This window comes from Squalius cephalus (genome assembly GCF_949319135.1).
Source record: "Squalius cephalus genome assembly, chromosome: 8".
NCBI lineage: Eukaryota > Metazoa > Chordata > Actinopteri > Cypriniformes > Leuciscidae > Squalius > Squalius cephalus.
The window spans coordinates 32,991,542-33,012,350 of NC_137129.1; the positions used below are offsets into that span (position 1 = coordinate 32,991,542).

Genomic DNA, 20,809 nt, shown 5'->3' on the forward strand with positions numbered 1-20,809 from the left:
AAATGACAATTACAAGATAAATAAATATTTTTTATTAAAGTTATAAAACATGTTTAATATACAGTTATAAAAATATATACATATAAATATTATAAATAAATAAACATTATGAAAAGTATAAATTGGGGGGCCCTCTTTGGGTGAGGGTTGCTGCGTGTTCAGCTCCCATACCCTAAAACCCTTAAAGAGCCCCCAAATTTATATTTACATTTTGACATTATCATTGGCTTATATGTAAGGGTTAATGCCCTTCGAGGTGTCCATTGTCAGGTATTAATGGACGACGGCGAGGCGTGGACCATCTGACGCGCAGCGGAGTCCATTAATACCTGACAATGGACACCTCGAAGGGCATTAACCCGCTTATACCATGGTCACTTGCCAAATAACACATTTTTAAAACATTAGTTTATATTTTAATTAGTTTTACAATTGAAATCTAAAGTTTTTACAAACAATAACTTGGTTTCCCTGGTTACGCCTGACGGTTTATTTACTAGGTGTCCTCTATCACTTTTTAATGGACACCCTGCAGCCAATCAGAATCGAGTATTCACCCAGACCATGGTATAAGCACATTTAGCATGAGTGTGTTCTCCAAGGTGCTTCTTCAAACTGTGGTGGTAACTTGGAATAGAGTGTCTCTTCTTCCCTGATCCCTTATCTTATCAGCACAAAACTTAATGTTTTTATCTTTTCTTTCTTCAACCTTGGACTTGACTCTTTTTTTCCCCTGATTTTTCCATGATCCTCCTGTTACCATGGGATGATAGTCACAAAACTCAGTCCATGATTTATAAAGCACCATCATTAAGATGTTGTGGAAAAACATGTCAGGATATCTAATCACTTCTGAGAACAAAATGGCACATATTGCAGTTGCATCCTGAGGGGTCTGTACATAAGATTTAACTTTGTCATGGTTCCCCACCATGTAATTCCAAACTGTCTCAGAATACTTTTTATTGAACTGTTTTGATGTTTTCATTGTTGCATAATTAAGATTTCTGTCATCTTTCTCATCATTTTGGACTGGACAACAGTACAGATCGCTTGCTTGCAACCGAATTGTGAATCTACCAACTGATAAGTTGATATCATGCTTTTCCTGTTTATACCAAGATTCAAGTAGAAAAAGTATTATTTTGGCATAGTGGAAAAAATTGATTATCCGGATGGGCGCGCCGTTGTTATCGTTTAAGTCTAAGACTTCGGTGCTCCTGTCAGCGATGTTTTTAATTTTCGGAACCGCACACCCTTCCCAGGACGTACGCACTTCAAATGGTTGGTCAGGTATTTTTGCAGTGGAGTTTTGATCATCTGATTTTTGATCAAATGTATCAGGGGTGTCATTCAAAAACTTCTTCTCGTTCATAACCTCTTGCTCGAATGACAGAACGACTTGTGGCCTGCTTTCACTCCGCTCACGATTAGACTGCTAGAAAATAAAAAAAAATAAAACATGAGTTTGCACAGTCAGTATTGATATTGATATTTAAATGATAATTGCACAACAGGTCTAACTTACATTGTTCCCACTTTCCTCCAAACATGGGACTATCTCAGGTTCTTCGTAGTCCTCAGGCTGACTGTCACTAAAATGTACAAACACTAGGTTGTGTAGTAGCCTCATACATGGCAAATACAACATTAGAATAATCTTGAACAGTAATGACTAAATAACATATTTAGTGATAATCAAAAAATAATTATAAGAGTCAATATCTATTACGAGATTATATGTTATGTATGATGAGTAAATCATTTTGAATGTTGATTTTCTTTTTTTGTATCTGGGTAACAGATTATATGGTATTTTAAAGATTTTTATTTTATTTATTTTTTTTACCTTTTTTGTGAAAGGAAAGCAAGTGTCAATCCCAAATAAAAGTGTTGAGAAACTTTGATTTAGCCTACCCTTTTCTTTTCCTTTTGCCAGTTCCCGCAATGAAAGTTTTGTCTTTAGGTGGACTGTTAAATAAAGGTCTCCTGGTTGTAAAAAAAAAAAAAGTTCAGTTTGTAGAAGCAGACAACAATATCATATAGGTTACAACATACATCTGCTATGCATTTACATTATAAACATACAAACATGTGGACAACTACCATATAACTGCCTTGGCAAATTCATTACAGTAAAACTAAACTGAGGTACAATAATGTTTGAGTTTGAAATATAAACCTCCAAGAGAAATTATACTTTAAACTTCATAGAATTATGTAAATGATTACTATATGATCAAACTGAGGGAGTAAAAGAACCTACTTTGGTGACTTGAGAGATGACAAACATGGCTCCTCTTTATGAGACAGCGATGTGATCTTGTGAACATCTGTTTAACAGGCAAGGAAGAAGTTATTCAAATTCTCTATTGTGTCAAATGTAGCCTGCAAGTTCATATTTTTGTCCAGTCCATGATAGCAATGCAGTTGCCTTTATCATTTAGCAAGCATTCATCCAAAGGTACTTGTCAAATATTACACATGCTTTGACAGAGTGCTGAATATAACTTATATGTATCCTCATATAATGCCATGAAACATTTAGTAACATATGAATAACAATGGACCTCTTTTGTTCTGTTGGGTTGTGTCATCCTCCTCAGATGAAGGCCCAGCACTCAGGTTGATCTCAGGAAAACATGCTTCCTCTGAATCACAGCCCTGATGTTTGATGTCAAAAAGACTAAATGAGTATTTTTTGTTATCATCATCATCAAACTATAGTTCCATAACTAAATGTTACTTACCTCCAGGCTTTTGGAAGAGGAGTTTTCAACTGGGACTGCATTTTCAGAAGAGGTCTTCACTGCTTTGCTGATGCTGAATAATGAATGACGGTAACTGAAGATCTAAACTAAAAAAAGGAATCTATCACAATCGCACATTATTCTTACCTGGAAATGGTCTTCTCTGTTTGGTCTTTTTTGTTCAATATGCAGAACACTGAAGGCGATGTGGACCTTTGCGTACATGTGTTCCTCGACGAGTCTTTGTTGCATGTTCTTGAGAACGACAACAAGAACATAGAGAGAAACTGTTCAGAGCCCATGCTGCAATGTGGTCCAGTTTTAATGATGAGGGATCCATGAAGGAAGAAGAGCTGAAGCAGAACATTTTCTCAAAGAAACTGAATCATGAGATGCACCATTAACACACTTTTAAAAGGCATCAGTTCCTTCTCTTCAAAACAGAAGTATCCCAAATCATTTTGGATAGAAGCTTTTGGATACATGCTGCCATACATGTTGGATACATTTTTGGATGTTGTTGCCAAGTAAAGCATCCCTTTGAGACAGTCAGATTCCACACCATACAATACATTCAGCGATATTAAAGTGGGGATCAAATTGCTTGCAGTTCTTGTCCTTGATAATGTGTTGGCACAGGGTTGGCTAAGCTTTGCTTTTTCAGAAAGCAATCATCTAGTCCTTTTAGTCTTAGTCCAACTTAGTCCTAGTCCATTTGACCAAATAGTGAACTTGTTCTTGCCTACCAAAGCCGGGGATGAGAAGGTGCGTGTCCTCCAGTATAAAGCATACTGATGGGTATTCATTTTTCATTACGTTGCCTGCAAGTTGCTAGAGATTCTCCAATATTCGTGATTTCTGGTTAAGGTTCTCATTCCAAATACACATCTCACTCCTCTTGCTCTCAAATAACGAATAATGGCCTTATTTCAGAGATGTTTGAAATCTTCTAAGATGATGTGGCTTTTTATTGTTTTGTTTTTTTTGACTGGTGAGTCCATCTTCATTCACCAAAATTATATGGCAGCATGGGCTACTGTGTATTGTCCTTGGTCTCCTAATACGAGTAAAATCGCACCGAAGGTTGCACTTACATTTTTGCAGTCGCCTTCCCTTGCGAAGCCCCGCCTTTGGACTGCTTTTCGTGCGTAACCGACACGTCTGCTGCAGTTCGTGTATCCAAGGAAAAAATGCTTTTTTATTTTATTTTTTAAAAAATGTACTCTGGTCATTTGTTGTAGTTTTTTATTCATTTATAGTTTAAAAGGTGGTTCCATTTGAATTATTGGCGCCAAAGAAAGAATTATTACAGTTTGAACAGATTACCTCCAGAGAGTACCACCCTTTTCATATCCATACATTTAGTGCTTGAAGTGAAAAGTGACCTAACGTTTCCGCGCTCGCATGTCATGCACGCCAGTGAACCTGCAGGTTCAGTGTCAATCAACGGACAGAAGAGTGTATACGCTTAGCAAGAATCATTTCTGGCACCGCATAGCCAGTACCGCATAAATCCCACTTCAAGCACTGACTACATCTTAACATGGCTTGATAAGTATCAACACCTTGGTGACAGTTTGGTTTGTCCATCACTGTATTCCTCATTTAGCTTGGCAAATGTTCCTTAGCAAACTGTTGGGGATCGGAGCGCATCATCATCATTGGTCGTATTGCTGGCACTGGCAGCATGTTATTCGTCAGCGCGGTCGTAAAGGCCTAAAAAAGGCCAGAGTTCATCACGAGATCCTGAGAAGGGATGAGTTATAGCCCTGCCTCCTCCAAGACAACGTGGCAGCAAGATTGCTTAGAATGCTTTTTGTTTTCCTCAGACATTGTAGCCGGATTTTGTATATTTTGTAGTTCTTCAAAGCTGTCGGTGACCTCCAGAACAGTTTTCCAGTTAGCAACCTCAGCTGTCGAGTTTTCAAAAGCAGGAGCCTTGACTATGTTCTCACATGAGCTTTCTGGTGGATGTAATGCAACTTTGAGATGTCAGGTGTTGTGTTCACTTATGGGAGGAGTGGGTTGAATACTTATCAAGCCATTTCAGTTTGCATTTCAATCTCTTTTTTTTTTATTTCCATGATCTATCTTCATTTGAATTTTTGTATGAATTAATTGATACTTATTTACATTTCAATCCTGTGCTGTAAATAGAATAATTGATTTTTTTTTTCTTAAAGAATGATGACTCTCTGTAGGCGCTATGTACTGTACATCTGGCCGCAAAAACCTAATGTTTCCGAGAACATTTGTTCACATTACTACATTACTAGTATATATGCTTACATGATGTCAAATCAATAAGTATTATTGTTAGTATGATCACTTTTGTTTTAAATTCAGCAGCCAGAAATACACCATCTCCATCCAACCAGACTTCACAAAAAGAAACAAAACTCTCTAGAAAATGCTTGGTTTCTTTCATTAACCCATTGGCAATACTGGGTTATTTGGGGTTTGAAAAATGCATAAATTGTGAATGGATCTTAAAATATATATTTTACAATATATTCATTATATTATTTTTTTCAATATTTCAAAAATATTAATGGTATAATACAATTAAAGTTTTACATCACACACTTTAATATTATACCAGTAAAGAAATGAATAGGGTTAGATTTAAGTAGCCCATCTTTTGATCTAAAGTGTAATAAATTGGATGTTCAACCCAGCATTTCTAGAGAGCAATTGTGGAACCACCCTTGAAACAGTTACATAGTATAAAACATATAGTACAAAGATAGCATTTAAACATTTGACAAGACAAAACAAACCCATTGCACGTTTGTTGCTCTTGTTTCCATCCTTGGAGCAACACTGGTTTTGACAGTGGAGATTTGGATGATGGCACATCTCATCCAATTGTGTTTTTTCTGATTAACAGAAACACATAATGCAAGTTGAATATATTATAGTGCTATACTAGAAGACTCTGGTCTTTTTTAGCTATAGAGTAGCTTTTGTTAAACTGCCAATAACTGTGTGAATCTTTTTTGGTACAGAGCATTGATGATGGTGATATTAATTCAGTTGTGGTTCTGCACTCCTTGCTCTATACCTTCATCATTGATGGGCACCCTCATTTTCTTGCTTCTTTGTGATTCCTGCAAAGGATTAATTCAAGATGGAATGAAGTTAAATTTCATTTGCAAAGAACAGAAAAGGCAAAAGAAACTCTTCCATTTTTACAAAGCATTTGCTCAGGGTTTTTCCTGCATAGACAATTATGAGGCGGCCGCCTCCGTCAAATTTCGATCCGCCTCTCGACAAAACTCGGACAGACAGTCACGTGCTCATATACACTTTTTCCACCGTGACGGTTCTGTTGCGGTTCCCGCTTGTGTCCATTCTCAAACCGTATAGTTTGCCGATAGTGCTGCACGGATCATAATCAGGGATGTAGTGGAGGCTAAACGCACGTAAACGCCGTTTACGCACCTCCCAAAATTCGGAAATAGCGTTTGCCCACCTCCAAAGTGCGTTTATCCACCTCTACATTGCGTTTATCCACCTCTAAATTTCACGTTATTTGAGCGGACTTAGCTTTTCCAGTGCGTGATCGCCGATCGGTACATGATTCGAGCATTTGGGCCGTTAACGACAGAGCAGAACGCGCAGCGCAAACACGGAGCAGAACATTGAGCAGAGAGCGCAGCGCGCCGACACACACACACACACACACACACACACACACGAAACAAAGAGAACGGCGCACACACGTAGCAGAAAACACACGCTCGTGAAGTTACTAAACAAGATGCGCGATAATGAAACTTGATCGCAGCCGCAACAGGAAATCATTAAAACGATGCAAAAAAAGTTTTTTTTAATTATTATTTTTATTTTTTTATTCATTACAGGCAGCTGGTTTAATGTAGGGAGCAAACCCAACTGTACAAGAGATTCAGAGGGAATCAAGCCTGCACCAGGTTAAAGGGATAGTTCACCCAAAAATGAAAATTCTGTCATCATTTACTCTCCCTCAAGTTGTTCCAAACCTGTATGACTTTCTTTCTTCTGCTGAACACAAAAGAAGAAATTTTGAAGAAAGTCAGTAACCAAACTACTGATAGACCCCATTGACTTCCATAGTAGGAAAAAAAAATACTATGGATGTCAATGGGGACCAGCAACTGTTTAATTACCAACCTTCTTTAAAATATCTTCTTTTGTGTTTAGCAGAAGACAGGAAATCATACAGCTTTGGAACAACTTGAGGGAGAATAAATGATGACAGAATTTTCATTTTTGGGTGAACTATCCCTTTAAAGACTTTTCCCTCTACAGTGAAACACTCATCCACATTTTTCTGACATAGGACCAAACAACTAATCAATTAATCGAGGAAGTATTCAACAGATTAATCTACTATGAAAATAATCCCAAGTCCCTAATCATTAATTATTATTAAATAATTTCTTACTATTATTATTCTTATTATTATGCATATTTTTTTCTGTTGTCACACTATTTGCTTGAAATAAAAAATAAAATAATAATAATAATAATAATAATAATAATAAATTATGCACAAGTGCATGGATATAAGCCTCCCTCTCGATCTCTCTTAAATATTTTTGTTTTCTCTGTTTTGTCATTTAGTAAACTTTATAGATTTCAACCATATTAATCCTTTTTGAGTCTCTTTAACAAGAACTTAGATTAATATATGAATTGAATAGTGATTGTGTGACCTATGATGAGGGAACAACCAGTGATACCCTTGGTAGAACCATCAAATGATAGCCAATAGCGATGTCATCAGGATACACATACACCGGTAGGCAGTGGCCCACCTTACCGGGTGACCACGTCGTGGTCCACCAGAATTTATAGTTTACCCACCTCTTTTTTTACCACTACACCACTGATCATAATCCGCGGGTCGAGCGGGCCAAGTAATAACAACATTCCATTCAATCGAGGGTGGAAGACAGATAAATCATTATAATGTGTTGAGTGTAATAAAGACACGGAACTCCCATCATGGTAACTTACCTAATGTACGGACGGTAACAAAGTTGCGCTGTTGAGGTTCGCGCAGTTATTTATAACATATTAATTATAAGAAACAATAATATAGGCTACACAGGACCAGAGTGCTGTTTTCCTGAATGCCATCACGATTGAAACCGAGATATTGATTTCATAACAGTTCAATAAACAAATAGTTAAAATTAAGTTACTTACATTTTTAGACGCAATGACTGTTTTTGTTCTGTTTCAGCAGCGAAAATAGTTCCAAACAACAGAACCATAGCGCATCTCACAGCAACACTCATCTATGATTCATTACTGAATGATTCAGCGTTTTGAACTAATCGCTCGAGTCAAAGATTCAATTACCCATTATTAAACCGCCTCATTCTGAATAAATCAGCCGTTTGAACGAATCGTTTAAATTAATGACTCAATGACTCGCTCATTAAGACGGCCGCCTGCCGCCTCCTACTGGCGGTTTAGTTTCATAAAGTATCATTCTTTTCAACATTCCTTATTTGTATATTCAAAAAAATATTTAAAACAATCTCATAATCTCATTTAATACAGTTATAATTTTTCAATGTAAATTATTTAATTTGATTGGTAACAGCCTAGTGTCTTATTATTTTAATTGAATGTATTGATAAAATGTAAGAATTTGAAATGAAATTTAGAGCATACATTAAATAAAATTAGGGGAAAAATGCCCTTTATAAAGGTACAAAAAAATTATTCTGATAAGAGTGTTTTCAAAAATGAAACATTGACAATTTAAGTTTAAAGGGAGTAAAGCCTCTGTTTAGGCTATAAAGGAAATGTAATTTTGCCAAAAGAAGAACTTTTAATTTAAATAAATGTTCATTTTAAATCAGCCTACTTCAGTGTGATATGTTACCATATTATCATGCTTAATTGAATAATTGTAATGTGATGAGAAAGAATATGGGTGGTTGGCGGGTGGATTATTATTTATTTTTAACAACAGATTCGAGTGACTCAAAGTGCACCAGATTAATGAATTTATCTTTAAAATGTACAAAATTTTCTGAGTACAAAATTTTCATGTCTTAAAGTCACCCTGCAGGCTGCAATCAATTATTTTACATCTTAAAACTCATCTTTGATCATCAAAATGACATAATTAAATGTTGTTTTTCCTGGGAAAATTCTTTTTTTATGCCTTAAAATAGCTTGAATGTAACTACACCCTTGCTTTCATTCAATATGTGGAGTATAAGTCTCCGCCTCCACTCAGCATGTTGACGGGATTGGTTACATGTTTGTGATGGTAGAAAATGGGGCGGTTCCAAACTACATTTTTGAGACTGTCTTTGGTACGGTTAAAGAGAAAATACTCAGCAACTGACTGATCAATTTGCACATGGTTTGTCTTATAGCATAAATACTGTATATAAATAAATAAAAACACATAGACATATAAACAACATTAAAAACTGGATTTCCTTTAATAGAATTCATATCAAGCACTGTTACTACTTTTATTGTTCAATTTTGATGGATTTCTGATGTGTCTTTGAAATATTTGTTACATTACATTAAAACTCAATGCACATATCTGTCTGATGGATTACTAAGAATGTTTAAAATTATTTATTAATGTTTTTCTCTATAATTAATCACTAAGAAATAAAAACTGAAACACTGCATAATGCATTATCACATCATTATACAAGTCAGATCATTAGCATGTTATATGAAAACTATAAAAAATTAATTTGTTAAAAAAATTACCATTTTTTCTGGCATGTGTGAAGATCTTTCTTTACTGTATCTGTGAAAAGATGTCAGATTGATGTCAGAACATCTTCTATGATTTTATTTGCAAATAGTTCACATTTTGTACATCACCACTGTTTAAATGTATTATTAATGATTGCATCTTTTACTGCTGTAAATGTCATGTAATAGTCAGAAGCATAAAAATGTATCATTGACAATTATCACTAAAGACAAGAAATTATTTTCTTTTTGAATACATATTAATGGTAATATTATACATGTCACAGTGATAAAATTTACAGTCAGAGTAACAGTTATTGTTTTCTTTAGATATTTTACACATACTATTCTATGAATATACAATCTCTGAAAATGTGACATTTGAAATGTAGAAGGTCATTCCAGTTTATAATTGAAACACTGCATACTTTGAATGTTAATCAACTTTCATGCCACACAGTTTTCCATGCACTTAATCATTAGATACTGGTACTCATTCATTAGATACTATTACTTATTTATATATACATTTTCATACGATAGTCATTGGAATACATACTAGTCAGAACTGAATGGTTGATATCTGAATGACAGATCCCCATAGAAATCAATGGCAAATTTTTTAAATGTGTTAGTAACAAACGAAGAGTTTCTAGTCACTATATAAATAAGTACTAGCCTATAGCATCTAATCATGAACTATCCATTTAATGAACAAGTACCAGTTTCTGTAAATAAGTACTATTATGTAATGAATGTGAACTAAAATGAGTACTAATGAGTACTAGTATGATCTAATGAATAGGTATATGAATGAATAATGATTAAGTACTAGTATCTAATGAATAAGTATCTTTTAAAAAGACACTAGGCTACCTAATTAATAAGCACTAGTACATAACGAATAAGTACTACCTAATAAATAGGTAGTACCATAGGAATAAGTACTAGTAGGCTACCTAATGAATAAGCACTAAGTTACCTAATGGAATAGATACTAGAAGCTAAAAAAAAAACCAAGTAGCCTACTAGCAGCATGGAAATAGATACTAGTAGGTTTTAGGGATTACATGTAAAGATGGCTTGCCATACACAGCAACTTTTCGGCATTGCACCAAGCAAATATCAATCGTAATCATTGCAAAGAGTAGATCAAGCGCAAGTTCTATGTGCGTTAATTCGAATACTTTGTTTTCCAGCATGGCATAAACGGATATACCGTCTATACGTCACAATAGGGAAGAAAAGATTAAAGATTTCATTTCATGCCGATTCAGTTTATGTTTTGCCTGCCTTTTAGTTATCTAGTTAATTTTCCATTTTTTAGTGTTTCTTTGTTTCCTGCCACTAGTTTGTTACCATGGTTATTCATTAATTAGATCACAGTTTGTTTTCTGTTCGTTATCTTGTGTATATAAGCTCTTAATTTCCTTCAGTTCATCATGTGGTGTTGCTTGTGAGTAGACACACTGTTTTGTTGTGTTTTACCTGTGTGGTTTACCTGAGTAATCTTTGTTTAAATAAACCAAACTTAGGGTACCGAGCGAGGCTTCTGAATCAGTGAGGCTTTTACAACAAACTGCAGTGCGTTGGTACTTCGAAGTCACGGTGCTCTACTTCGCCATCTGGTGGTCAATCAAAATTCCTACACCAACTGTGTAATTCAGTTGTTTTGTTCATTGCGATGTCATTGTAAGTTTTATTTGTATGTCATTAGCAATGGCGCCACGTGTGTGTGCAGCGATAGAGTTTCCAAATTTCATTGTATTTTGCACAATGACAGTAAATACTTTCTGTTCTTCATTTTTACTCGCATTAGACTTGTGTAATTTCACACACACACACACACACACACACACACACACACACACACACACACACACACACACACAATGATATGTTGGCTTTAATTAACTTTTTTATGTCAACAGGTTCCACATAATTGGGTTACGTTAAAATGTATAACGTAGGCCCTACATATTTTCAGTGTAGAATGTTTAATACGCCAATAAATTAGGCCTATATGTGATTTTTAATTGCACCATTTTTGTGTGATCCTTACAAAACAACACAAACATGCAACATGCACATATTAAAAAAACACAAATGGACAAAAAGAAATGCAATTACATATTTTTATTTAATACACCATGTTAAAAAAAGTTACAGACAGCAGGTGACTGCGAGCCGGATCCGTCTTCAAACCGGCAAATCCGCGTCACAGTCACCTCTGTTTCACTGCTCTAAAACGGATCCAGCCCGGGCCCGGTTTCAGTGGGCGGGAACAACAGTCGCAAAACAGATTCGGGCCGTATCCGTGGAAACGAGCGCGCGAAACATTTTTTCTGGAGTTTAGAAGAGGCTGCCACAGTCGGTAATCGGTAGGCTATCCTACCTCAAAGGGGGGGTGAAATGCTCATTTTCACTCAATCTCCTGTTAATCTTGAGTACCTATAGAGTAGTATTGCATCTTTCATATCTCCAAAAAAGTCTTTAGTTTTATTATATAAAAGAAAGATAGGCTGTACCGAGTCTTTCCGGAAAAAACCGAGCGGCTGAAGGCGGGCCGTGTGGGCGGAGCTAAAGCTGTGCTAACGCGCCGAGCTAACAACACACAGAGGCATTTGAAGCAGTTTTACTCACCGCCCGGTTCCAACGCACGACCGCGAACCTTTATCATTGTGACTGCTCGATCCTTAAGCATTAGACGATCTGCAAATCCGTCGATCTGGGCTTTGTTTATAAAACAATCATCGTTGAAATGCAGGGAACAAACAGTCTTACGCAACTCCGTTGATGATGCTCTGAAAAAACAAACTCCATCCACTGGTTCCTTAACGCTGGGTTCTTTGGGAGTCTGTGCAGGGTTGTCTTGCCCTGGCAACCAAAAACACACTTTTTTGGTTACACCGACTTCCAAAAGCCGAGCAGAGCGCTTTGATGAGGTACTGCTTTCACTCTCTTGCTCTGGTCTACGAGTGCGCGCGCGCCGGCGGTTTTCCGGCAGAAGTGCCCTTAGGACCATATAAGGAAATTCCGCCCCATCTGACGTCACACAGACCCATACTCGAAAAAAACTTTACGAAACTTGTGACAAACCGGAAGGACAATTTTTGGCACAGAAATACTCCTTCAAACGTACAATTTAATTTTTGAAACTTTGTCCATGTTTAGCATGGGAATCCAACTCTTTAACAGTGTAAAAAACTCAGTATGCATGAAATAGCATTTCACCCCCCCTTTAAACACTTCACCGCCAAGGTAAGTCACACATGGGCAAACTGTATTATTAATTAATTAATTAATTAATTTCTTAATGATTATATTGTGTACTTGTTAGCTTAAATTTTAAACTTAAGTTTTGGAGTTTTTATTGCTCCTTAGATCGGCATTGAATCGTAATGTTTGCTATAGCCTAACTCTTATTTATGTTTTCAGAGGGCATATGCTAACACGAAGACGACCCAGAGGGTTGTAATTATATGTAATTGACGAATTTTAACTGCTTTAATTTATTTTCACTGTTGTTAAAGTTTTAACTGCGGAAGTGATAGGCTAGCGTTAGCTTAAACTAGCTAAGGCCTCCCGCAGACCATCGCTTTATAATAAGGTTTCATTTGTTAACATTAGTTAATATTAATTACAATTAACTAACCATGAACAATACATTTGTTAATGTATTTGTTAATGTTAGTTAATATAAATACAGTTGTTCATTGTTTGGTCATGTTACTTCACAGTGCATTAACTAAGGTTAACAAACAGCCTACAACATTTTATTTTAATAATGCATTAGTATATGTAGAAATTAACATTAAAAAATATTAATAAATTATGTAGAAGTGCAGTTAATTTTTAGTTTGTCAACTAATGATGCTGTTCTCTTCTGCTCACCAAGACTGTGGTTATTTAATCAAAAATACAGTAATATTGTGAAATATTATTACATTCTATAGTAAAATATAGGCTAATTTATTCCTGTGATCAAAGCTATAATTTTTCAGTCTTCGGTGTCACATGATCCTTCAGAAATCACTCTAATATGATGATTTGATGCTCAAGAAACATTTATGATTATTATAAATGTTGAAAACAGTTGTACTGCTTCATATTTTTTGTGGAAACAACTATACCATTCAAACATCTGTTGTAAGATTAATACTTTTATTAACCAAGGATGTATTAAATCGATCTAAATTAACAGTCAATGACATTTAAAATGTTACAAAATAATTTATATTTAGCAAATGCTTTAATAATCTTAATTTAATCAATGCAAATACATGCTGTTCAACTTGAACTTTCTATTTATCAAAGAATCATGAAAAAATTATCACCATTTCCACAAAAATGTTAAGCAGCACAACCGTTTCCAGCATTGATAATAATAACAAGAAATGTTACCTGAGTTCCAAATCAGCATATTAGAATGAATTCTGAAGGATCATGTGATATCTGATTCTGATCAGTTTAAATTAATGTTTAAGTAATTGATATAGGCCTACCAGTTTATCCCTTTTCTGATCTACATAGAAGAACTATAAATCAGGACTCAGAAGCTTATTAGTTGGAGGTTGATGTTTTTTGCACATATTTTTTTCTCAACAGGAGCTGTCAGGAAAAACCAGTCTTCTACCAGTGCAGCAGATAGCGGAATAGGTTATTGCGGCATCCGTTGATTTAACCTTTGACCCGTGATGGCGGCTGGAAGGAACGTTCAAGAGCCAAAGAGGCCTTAACTGAGGTAAATTTCAGATATAAGAAGAACAGCACAGAACAGAACAGCCGTCAGATTCTTTATTTAGTGTGACAATTACATGAATATCTAAAATCTTCTTGGTCTTTTTTTTTTTTTTTTTTTCAGATGCCTCATGGGAATTAAACGGCACATATGAAGTGGTTTGTAATACCATGGCTTTCCGACCTGATTGGTTTTTGATGTGTTTACAGTTCATTCTATAAAATTATTTTGGTAACACTTTACAATAAGGTTCATTGGTTAACATTAGTTAACTACCTTAGTTAACATGAACTAAGAATGAACTGCACTTCTTCAGCATTTATTCATCTTAGTTAATATTAATTTCAACATTTACGAATACATTAAAATCAAAGGTGATTTGTTAGCATTAGTTAATGCGCTGTGAACTAACATGAACAAACAAAGAACAGCTGGATTTTTATTAACTAACATTAACAAACATGAATAAATACTGTAACAAATGTCTGGCTCATTGTTAGTTCATGTTAGTTAATACATTAACTAATGAAACTTATTGTAAAGTGTTACCATTATTTTTTGTATGTTTTTTCTTTGCAGCTTTTCACTGCCTCTTTGATCAATGCCACATTTCTTGGGATAAATAATACATTCATGAGGCTTATGTCACTACACAACATGAATACCCATTCAAAAACATTCTTTCAAATATTGAGAAAAGTTCTGAGATTGTGTCACTATTTTAAAGGGAAAGTTCACTGAAAAATGAAAATTTGCTCTTAATTTATTCACCTTCAAGCCATCCAAGATATAGGTGACTGTTTTTCAGTTAAACAGTAAAGAAGATTTTTAGCTGAAACTGTGCTCTTTGGTGATTCATATAATGCAATTCAATGGCTACTGTCACTTTGAGAGTAAAAAAACAAACATATTACATGCGAAACAAGACTGCCGTGACACAGGACTGTTTGCAGAGGCTCTAGATTACAGGTAATAATGTTGTAAATAATGTTCAGTTTCTTTTACAGACCAATTGTTTTGCTTCATACGACCTCGATGAATCGTCAGGAGCCACAGGTATTAATTTTGTTTTGCCTGTAATGTTTTTTTGACTCTCAAACTGACTAGCTATTGACTTGCATTACACGAATCATCAAGGACCACATTTTCAGCTAAAAATCTTCTTTACTGTTCAACTTGTAGTTGCGTAGCTGTCAATGGAGGGAAAGAAATCTCAGATTTCATTAAAAAGATCTAAATTAATTTGTGTTCAGAAGATGAATGAAAGTCTTACGGGAACGACATGAAAGTGAGTAATTAATTACAGAATTTACATTTTTGTGTGAACTATCCCATTAACGGCAAGTAGAGACTTAAGTGTTTTATATAAACTTTGAGTACTTGTGCAAAAATTATCAAAATAAAAAGAAAAGATGCTCAGTGGCACTGTTTTGCATTGTTTTGTGAATTTGTTTTAATATGCTTAATAAATAAAAAATGGATCAAAACATAAAGCCCTTGAATATGTCAAATTTACTGTCCAAAAATGTTTTTCTTTGAATGCATGTTTACTGTGAAGTAGTGGCTGTGAGTTAGTGCTGACACTAGATTATCAGGTGGTATTTTAGTGTAAAAAAGTACAGTAATTCAACTTTTTATTGCCTAAGCATTTTGTGTTAAAAACAGAAAAAATATCAGTGGCATAAGACCATAAGATATTAGATCATGTAAATGAGAAGATTCATGAAATTCTAGATATGTATACTACTTAAAGCGAGCGAGCGAGTGTGTTTGTGTACTGTCAACAAAATGAGCTGGCCCGGATCCGGCATGATTCTGGACCAGATCCAGAACAGAGCTGGACCAGATCCAGAACAGAGCTGGACCAGATCTGGCCCACACACGGGCCAAATCGCCATAAAGGAATCCGGAGCTGGCCCAGTTCTGGTCCAGATGAGAAAAAAACGGATCCGTGCCAGTATTGGCCCGTTGTGCCAAAAGACACCGGCCCGAGTCCGTTGCGCGGATCTGGCCCAGAACTTACGAAGTGTCTGGGCCAGATCTGGGCCAGATGATTTTTGATATAGGCATGACCGATATAATTTGCACTAACTGGATAGCGGGTATGGGACAGCGCAATCGACTCGCTTTGTATTTCCACACCTGCCTTCGAAGCACTATAGTGCATACCTGTCAACACTCCCGTTTTCCCCGGGAGTCTCCCGTATTTCACACCCATCTCCCGTCCCCCTCCCGTTTTGTTATTTCTCCCGTGAAACTCCCGTTAGCAAACGTCGTTATATGAATAATCACATAAATATATTATTCCATGGTTGTCCAGTTGCCAGATCTTGTATAAAACCCATCTCGCGCAATCAACACATCATACAAATTTCAACCCATTTGTGAGCTCAACCTGGCAACCTACAACCCAGTTGTGCCGTCGATATCTGCGCAGGTAACGTTAGTAGACGCGGGAAGTTGAATAAGCATTAGGCTACTGGTAGGCTATATGGGAAAAGACTCCGTGTTTAGTAAATATTTAACGCAGCATCCGTTTTTGTCTGTCATCCTTTGGCTGCAGGGCGTTACATTATATGATGCGCTTTTATTCTTGCTAATGCTTTTAAACCATTCAAGCCATATAGGCTACTTATTTTCTAAAACTTTAAAAGCGGAAAGCGCATCACTCCTGGGAATATATTTGACAACTCAGTCTGACCTTGACGGAAATAAATATCCTACGCCAAAAGTAGGCTACCAGAGAAAAAGTCTCAGCTGTGCTCAGATTTGTAAACCGTACAGTTGCTTTGGTTTTTCAATCCGTACCCGTTTCGCCCTGTACGTGGCTCAAAAGGGACACAACAAAAATAGGGACACCCGAGAAAGCCAAAATAGAATGCAAAATTTATTAACAAAATAGAACTATAGGCCTACAGAAAAAAGAAAAGAAAAAAAAAACTACGTACAACGGTAACAGTGAACAAATTAACCCATTTACCGGCAACTATAGTTGCCGCAGTACATAGTTGTCATTTTCCTTTTGTAAATATTTTTCTAGATGTTGTCCATGTTTTATTTCTCAATGAAATGCAAGCAAACAACCAAATAAAGGATTTCAAGAAAAAAAAAAAGGTATTCACTTCCTCCCTGTCACATGAGGCTGTCAACTTCCTACCCCTATTTCCAGGAAGCAGAGCGAAGGCAAACCCTCCCAAAGAAAGGTCATTTTCATGTTACTAATAAGTATTTTTTGTTGACATATATATATCTACATAATCATGAAGGTCTCTAGAATCAGCCAAACAAAACAAATCTTACAAGAGATATATATTTTTTTGTATACTTAGTCAAAAGTCCAAGCGGCAACTATAGTTGCCGGTGGGCAAATGCCTTGTAAGTACATATATCATGGGAAAATGGGGTATACTGTGTTAATAGGTTAATAAATCAAGTTTATTGGTCTTGTTTAGTGCATAAACATAACTTAACCCTTTAAAGGACATCTCTATATAGATATATTTTTTTCTTCATTCTATTTATTTGTATTTATTTATTTTCATTTACCTTTTTGATACACAATGCCCTGTTATGGCTGCACTTTGTTCTGTACTATGTTCCACAACTTTAACCCTTGTGCGCTGTTCATTTGCGGTTTACAGTCAGGCTGTTTGGGGTCTGAGAGACCCCAGGCAACAAAATGTTATTTTGTAACAATATATATATTTTAAACAAATGTAATTTTACTCAGTTTATTAATGTTTTTACTCTACATTTGGACATTTTTACTCCACAAAATGTAAAAAAAAAAAAAAAAAAAAAAATACAAAATGTGCCTTATAAAATACCCACATTTCTAACTTTCATTCATGGGGATAACATGGATAATTTGACATGGTTTAGTGTAAGATTTTTGGCCAAATCTTGGAAAATGCAGTTTTAAAAGTAAAAAAATAAATAAATCACTTTAACCAGTAGATGGCTGCAGAGCTCTAAAAGTACTAAAAGTTTCATACTAAAAGACATCTTTTCACAAGTTTTTCCGGTTAGATTCATATCTACATATAATGAAATCACAATTATAACAATAAAAGTTACTTTTTGTCAAAGTTTGGCAGTTTTTGTACTGAAAAAGTCAGTTTTTCAATAATGTTCCATTATGATTAGAATCAAACCTGATCAGGATGTTACAAAGAGAAAAGTTGGAGTTTTTAGAGTTTATCATTTATTTCAAACATCTGTTTTTCATATAATTCTACAAATTTAAAGTGTGCCACTTCATTTCTGTCTGTGTGTTCTGTGTTGTTTCTGATTTTGAGGATGAATTTTGTCCATTGATCCAAATTCATTTGATTCTTATCATAATATAACACTACTGAAAAACAGATTTTTTTTTCTCAGTACAAAAAGTGCCTAAACTTTGACAAAAAGTAACTTTTTTTATTATAATTGTGATTTCATTATATGTAGATATGAGTAGCCTACAACTGGAAAAACTTGTGAAAAGATGTCTTTCAGTTAGTCAAAAAGCAAATAGCAAATAGTGGTGCTCTGCAGCCATCTACTGGTTAAAGTGATAAATTGTTACTTTTAGAACAGCATTTTCCAAAAGATGGGCAAAAATCTTTTAAAAACACTTAACCATGTCAAATTATCCATGTTATCCCCATGAATGAAAGTCAGAAATGTGGGTCAAAAAGACCCTGAACAGCGCACAATGGTTAAGGCAAATGGATTTGTTGTTTGTTGTGTTTTCATATTCAAAAGATTATAAGCTAGATGCAGTTTTTTTGGGGTCTGCATCAAATGTTCTTCGACTTTTATACATAATAAATTTGTTTATGAATAAAGATTGATCTGTTGAAAGCACTAATTTTGAGATAAATGCCAAATGTTCTCCTCCTATTCATATTTTACATTGAAGGGGTGCATACAACATATTTGCCCACTGGCAACTATAGTTGCCGCACATTCAAATATGATTTTCAAGAAAGAAAAAAAAAAACCTGGGGAAAATAAATGCAGAACATGTTCACATAGGACACTATTAACAGGATTATATGCATGAAACCATTCAGAAAAATTTGGGCACAAATGGGTTAATAATCCGTGCACGCTTTCGCAATCGTTGTTTTGTAAAGCGTTCTTTAGCAATATTGTTTGTAATATTCAGTTCCTGTGAAAAATTGTGAAATAGGCTATTCCAATAGATGAAGTTAGCCTACACAACAATATGCGGATTGATTACGTAACAATATTTGGATGTAATATTCAGTTCCATTGAAAACCTGTTCCAGTTAATGGAGTAGGCTCGTGATGTGTAATATTCAGTACCAGTAAACTCCACCCGCTGGAGCAGTTTCTTACAGTAACTGAATATTACACAACATCACCTGTTCAGTTTTGGAAACTCACAGATTTGTGGCCTGATACCTTATTTTAGAAATCTGTTTTTCTGTAGCCTATATTGATTTGTTGTGTATTGTTAAGATGAATACAACTGTCTTAACTGATTTTTTCTATGATTTGGCGATGTGTGTAATGTATAGATGACATGAAACCGCATTGAACTGAACCCCCCCCCCCCCCCCCCCCCCCAGGTATGCTATAGTGTGTCGAAAACTCAAGTCGTGTGTCAAAACTGGGTGTCAAACTACCCGTCCCAACTAAACTATTATTTTGACCTTCCTCGTCAACCGTCTTTATCTTCGGACCCATAACGTGACAGAACACCAGACCTCAAGAAAATGGAAATCGCAGCAATTATTGTTGCACCAAGAAGCTGTAAGGGACTATTTTTATTTCCCAGGGTGTTAGAAGTATTGAGGACCATGTGAAGGAGTTTCTTAACATCTGCCACTATAGGTCACCTTATCCTGAACTTCCTATCTGCACGCACCCATGTAATTTTTGGAATCTGATGTCCACCCTTTTGTATCAATAGCCTACTGAACGTGTGACTGTTTGATTATTTATTTTAAAATAGATTTTATATAGCGTATCTGTTAAAATTCATCCTAAATATCCATCTTCTAACTGATTAAAAAACAAGAAAAAAAAAAAAAAAAAAAATCAACAAATCTGCTTAATCCAAAATCCACCAAACTGTAGGAATGACCCCTAACTGAAACTTTCAGAGTGCGTAATTTGTCCAAAAAAAAAGTTCTTTGACCTCCTATAAATTCCCTTTTAGAGACAAGTTGCAATAGGCTATAAGTATTTGGTTAAAACATTAAATTCCTTAGCACATCTATTTTACAATGCTTTTCAACTCTAAAACACATCTCTTTAAGAGTTAAAAAAAAAAAAAAAAAAAAAAAAGATCTTTTGATTCCAAATAATATTTAGTTAATAAAGCCAGTAGTTTTGTAGGACTTACCTGTTCATCGTCTGTGCCTATTCTGAGGAAGTGAGAGGGAAGCCCCGCCTCTTAACATCTTTACTGTCATAGATGTACATGCCGTATAGCCAAATCTAAAACTGTATTGCAGAATGAATTATGCGTTTTATATCACACCTTGATTTAATTTGATTTGACAAGCCAAGAAATTTTATAGGACATATGAAAACGGCATTTGCTTTAGAATTCCAATGTGAGGCTTAAGTTTCC

The 20,809-nt window shown here is 35.3% G+C and overlaps 1 protein-coding gene across 4 annotated transcripts; it reads right to left on the reverse strand.

The window, feature by feature from the left end:
- Nucleotides 1–170: 170 nt before the first annotated feature.
- On the reverse strand, nt 171–20,622 carry LOC307163498 (uncharacterized protein). Of its 4 annotated transcripts, none has more exons than XM_079879547.1 (8): nt 20,579–20,622; nt 9,492–9,531; nt 5,815–5,860; nt 2,571–5,629; nt 2,267–2,333; nt 1,918–1,989; nt 1,529–1,595; nt 172–1,438 (listed from the first exon to the last, which is right to left on the reverse strand). In XM_079879547.1, exon 8 carries the CDS (start codon nt 1,373–1,375, stop codon nt 611–613), a length of 765 nt encoding a protein of 254 aa, XP_079735673.1. In that variant the 5' UTR covers nt 1,376–1,438; nt 1,529–1,595; nt 1,918–1,989; nt 2,267–2,333; nt 2,571–5,629; nt 5,815–5,860; nt 9,492–9,531; nt 20,579–20,622; the 3' UTR covers nt 172–610. The 4 variants fall into 4 exon arrangements, with proteins under 4 accessions (XP_079735676.1, XP_079735673.1, XP_079735674.1 ...); XM_079879548.1 differs by having other exon boundaries at nt 2,571–2,664; nt 2,751–5,860; XM_079879549.1 differs by having other exon boundaries at nt 172–1,435; nt 2,571–5,860.
- Between the last annotated feature and the right edge of the window lie 187 nt (nt 20,623–20,809).